At 38.2% G+C, this 3343-nt stretch overlaps 1 protein-coding gene across 1 annotated transcript in view; it reads right to left on the bottom strand.

The window, feature by feature from the left end:
- Window positions 1–2952, bottom strand: part of ccdc50a (coiled-coil domain containing 50a) — a gene marked incomplete at its 3' end in the record, with an annotated part of 9948 nt that extends 6996 nt beyond the window's left edge. Inside the window, 2 exon segments of the mRNA XM_014000348.1 lie at window positions 194–256; window positions 2671–2952. Coding sequence (XP_013855802.1) covers window positions 194–256; window positions 2671–2725 — 118 coding nt within the window.
- Between the last annotated feature and the right edge of the window lie 391 nt (window positions 2953–3343).

Below are 3343 nucleotides of genomic sequence, written 5' to 3'. Positions count from 1 at the left end.
ATAGGTCCACTCCAAAAACTCTTTAGAATTCAGAAAATTCATGAAAATATTTTACAGGAATCATTACAGGAAGTTTATATTATTAAGAAATTCATGTTTGAAATAAGAAGGGTAGAGGTAGAAAATATGCAGATTAGAGTGGGGGGGCGGGGGGCGATAAAAAAAGAGTAAAAGTCATGAGTAAATTTCTTACTTTCTTGTTCTTGGAGGTTGTAGGCCAGGCTGTGGTCCTCGAGCACAGCAAAGTCTCGGCATACTACAAAATAAAATAAAGATATTATTAAAATCAAAACAAATGATTGCACAAACTTAGAACAATGTTTTCCACTGCCTGTACACATTAATTATTGGGGATAAGGACTGCAGACAATGACACTGATTTATTTAAGTAAACAGAAAAATGCACATGCAAGAGTATTTATTTAGTTAATAGTCAACCTCCACTCTAAATAAGTAGTACTGATCAGAGATTAACAGTTTTAAGTGTGAACAACAGACTTTCAGCTTTATAAATAAGACGGTCAWTTTGCACCTAGGTTTGGCTATTTATGTCAAAGCCGACAAGAACAGAAACTGAAATGAGGAACCACTATGCACAAAAATATGTTTATTTTCATTCTAGGTGTCTTATCTGAGTTTTGGTTTTACAGTTCATGAGGCAGAGTGCTACACAGTGACAATGTCAGGAAGGGCATAAAGAAGCTGTGTGAATGACAACAGTAGCAAAACAATTCAAATAACTACTTGCTCATTGTCCAAGTCTCATCAGAGGATGGATTTTTAAGCTATTAAATTACTTTTAACAAGTGTTCATAAACTATAAGTTTTCGTTTATCCAAAACATTTTAGCAACACGACAATAACTACAAATGTGTTTTCAAAAACAATACCTGACCAGTTATTTTCCACCTCAGACATCCACAAAACATTTCCATMTCTGCTTTCAGTATTACTGAAACAGCCTGCAAGCTGTGAGCAATCATTCTGAAAACAACTTTTGCAGGTTTTTGTAGGAGGGGTGCTTTCCATATAACCCCCCCTAAAACTAACCACAAACCCATGAGAAGACATGAGAAAAACAGCTATTTTCATTTTGAATAATTGGGACTGGCCAATGTTCACACATATACACAGATTCCTGTATATCCGAGTATCTCTGCTAACATCAATGAGGACTTTTATGTTTGCATTTCCTGAAAAAAAAAAAAAAAAATGAAACGCCTAGATCACGTGATGTAGAAACACAAAATTAGCCCATGATTCTGTTTTTCGGGAAATCGTGCACTAGATCTACAAAATAATCCTCAAGGATTACTTCATCTGCGTAAAATTTAATTGACTAGTGACTGACAGCGACTATCCTATATGTCAGAGGACATTAGAGTAAGCTTGGATTAAAATWTTTGCTGCCATTTCTGCCAAGCGCACATATACACACACGGGCTGAGATCATCTGGTCGCAGTAGATGGCAGATGACTGACTGACAGGAGGTAAACCTGCTAAAAAGCGCAGGGTCATAACCTCTGTAAATCCTCACATTGACTCTGGCCAGTTTGGAATTTGATTAACAGCATTTTCCTACCACATGCCTAATCCTCTTAACCAAGAAACCCAGGAGTTTGTGGCTGGTTTGTCTGCTTTGACAGGACTTCAACCATTCATCTGTTAATGTGGAAGATAAAAACCATAGAGTTTACAACAACAAATCACAACAGAAGAATCACTACATTAACACCATTATCGACATATCAGAAATCAATGCACAATCATAAGAATTCATCACAATCACAACAAGGACGGTTTCTATATTTATCTCACACATGGATGATGGAACAAAAACAACAACAACAACAAAAAACTTTTCCAGTTGCCTTTTGGGTCTTTCCTCAGGCAGACCAGACAAGCAGTAAAAATGCAGCTTTCTTCTCTCTGACCAGAATAATAAACATCAAGCTGAGCAGCTGCTTCCCACAGACAGGATGCTGTCTTTCCATTACCCCACAGCCAAGCTCCACTTCTGAGTTAAAGCCCACTTGCTTTTCCTACTGACATCAGTAACTATAGTAAACAAAGTTTGAGGTCTGTTGTTATTTTGAACATTATTATTATTATTATTATTTTTTAAAGGATTTGGTTTCAGAACAGTGGCTTTTTCATAGACAAAAACAAACCATAACTGGATTGGTCAGATTTGGCATTATGCACCCTGTCTTCAGAGGTCTGGCTGAACAACATACCTAAAAAAACAAACCAACAACTCCATGTGATCAAAGCTAGCTCAGTTTCAAGTCATCCAAACAAAGAACACGTTTACACATTAATGACAGCTCATTTTCCTAATACCGTAAAACCAATTATCACAAGGCTATCTTCATATCCAACATATGTTGGTTATGAAGACAGGGCACGTTGTTTCACCATCCAAACATGACAATGATGTATTTTTATACCGATACTATTTATCAATTGGGATACAAAATCTGGCATGACACGTACAGCCAGGCAATGAGTGTGATTACTTATTAACTGGGCTAGCACCAACTATTGGCAGGCTTTAACCATCAAACAAAAAACAGGGGGGAAAAATGTTTTAATTTGTTTAACATTAGCCTTGCTAGCGACGTCAAACAGCTGTCTAGCTTAGCATTTACTAGGGAATATGGACATACCCTCCTTCACTCCCGGTAGTTTATTCTTGTCGATGCTAATGCTACATTCAGCCATGTTGTCGCCGATAAATAAGTCAAATAACCGCTGACGGTGTCCGCGTTTCTTTCGAAGGTTAACGGCAGCCCGGTGATTTATCGCCTCTACTCATAAAGCCGATTGATGGCTCAGGTGCTGGACGGCCCTGCTGATTAGTTTCGGTAACCACCCTCTCCTGAAAACGTCGCTGGCGAAGCTGGCGAGTCAGATTTCCTGCAAGCGTCCACTCCCTCCCTCCGTCCAGCTCCGAACAAYCAACAAGTTGGAGACAGGTTAGGCACTTCCGGTGGTGGCCCATCAAAATAAAAGCTGCAGCAGCTGCGTCCTGTGCTGAGCTTCATGCAAACTCGTCTTTAAAAACTAATATATTATTATTGCACCAATTAAATGGTGTTGGCTGGATAACTTTTTCTCGGCTTTTGTTGCACAGTTGTTATGGTTGTTTGTGTGGGCACAATAGTTCTTTTTGACGTTAGAGGCCACCTCTCTAGAATCTAATTAATTACCAGGTACACAAAGGAGTAAAAAAAAAAAAACACATCCAATATACAAAAATGACGAAATCACACTTTAGGAAAATAAAAACAGCTGTTGCTATTATATGTTTTCACAGAAATTTGACAGTAAAGCTGCAAC

Source organism: Austrofundulus limnaeus, unplaced genomic scaffold, assembly GCF_001266775.1.
Source record: "Austrofundulus limnaeus strain Quisiro unplaced genomic scaffold, Austrofundulus_limnaeus-1.0 Scaffold8, whole genome shotgun sequence".
Taxonomy (NCBI): Eukaryota; Metazoa; Chordata; class Actinopteri; order Cyprinodontiformes; family Rivulidae; genus Austrofundulus; species Austrofundulus limnaeus.
This window is presented reverse-complemented; position numbering and strand designations above follow the sequence as displayed.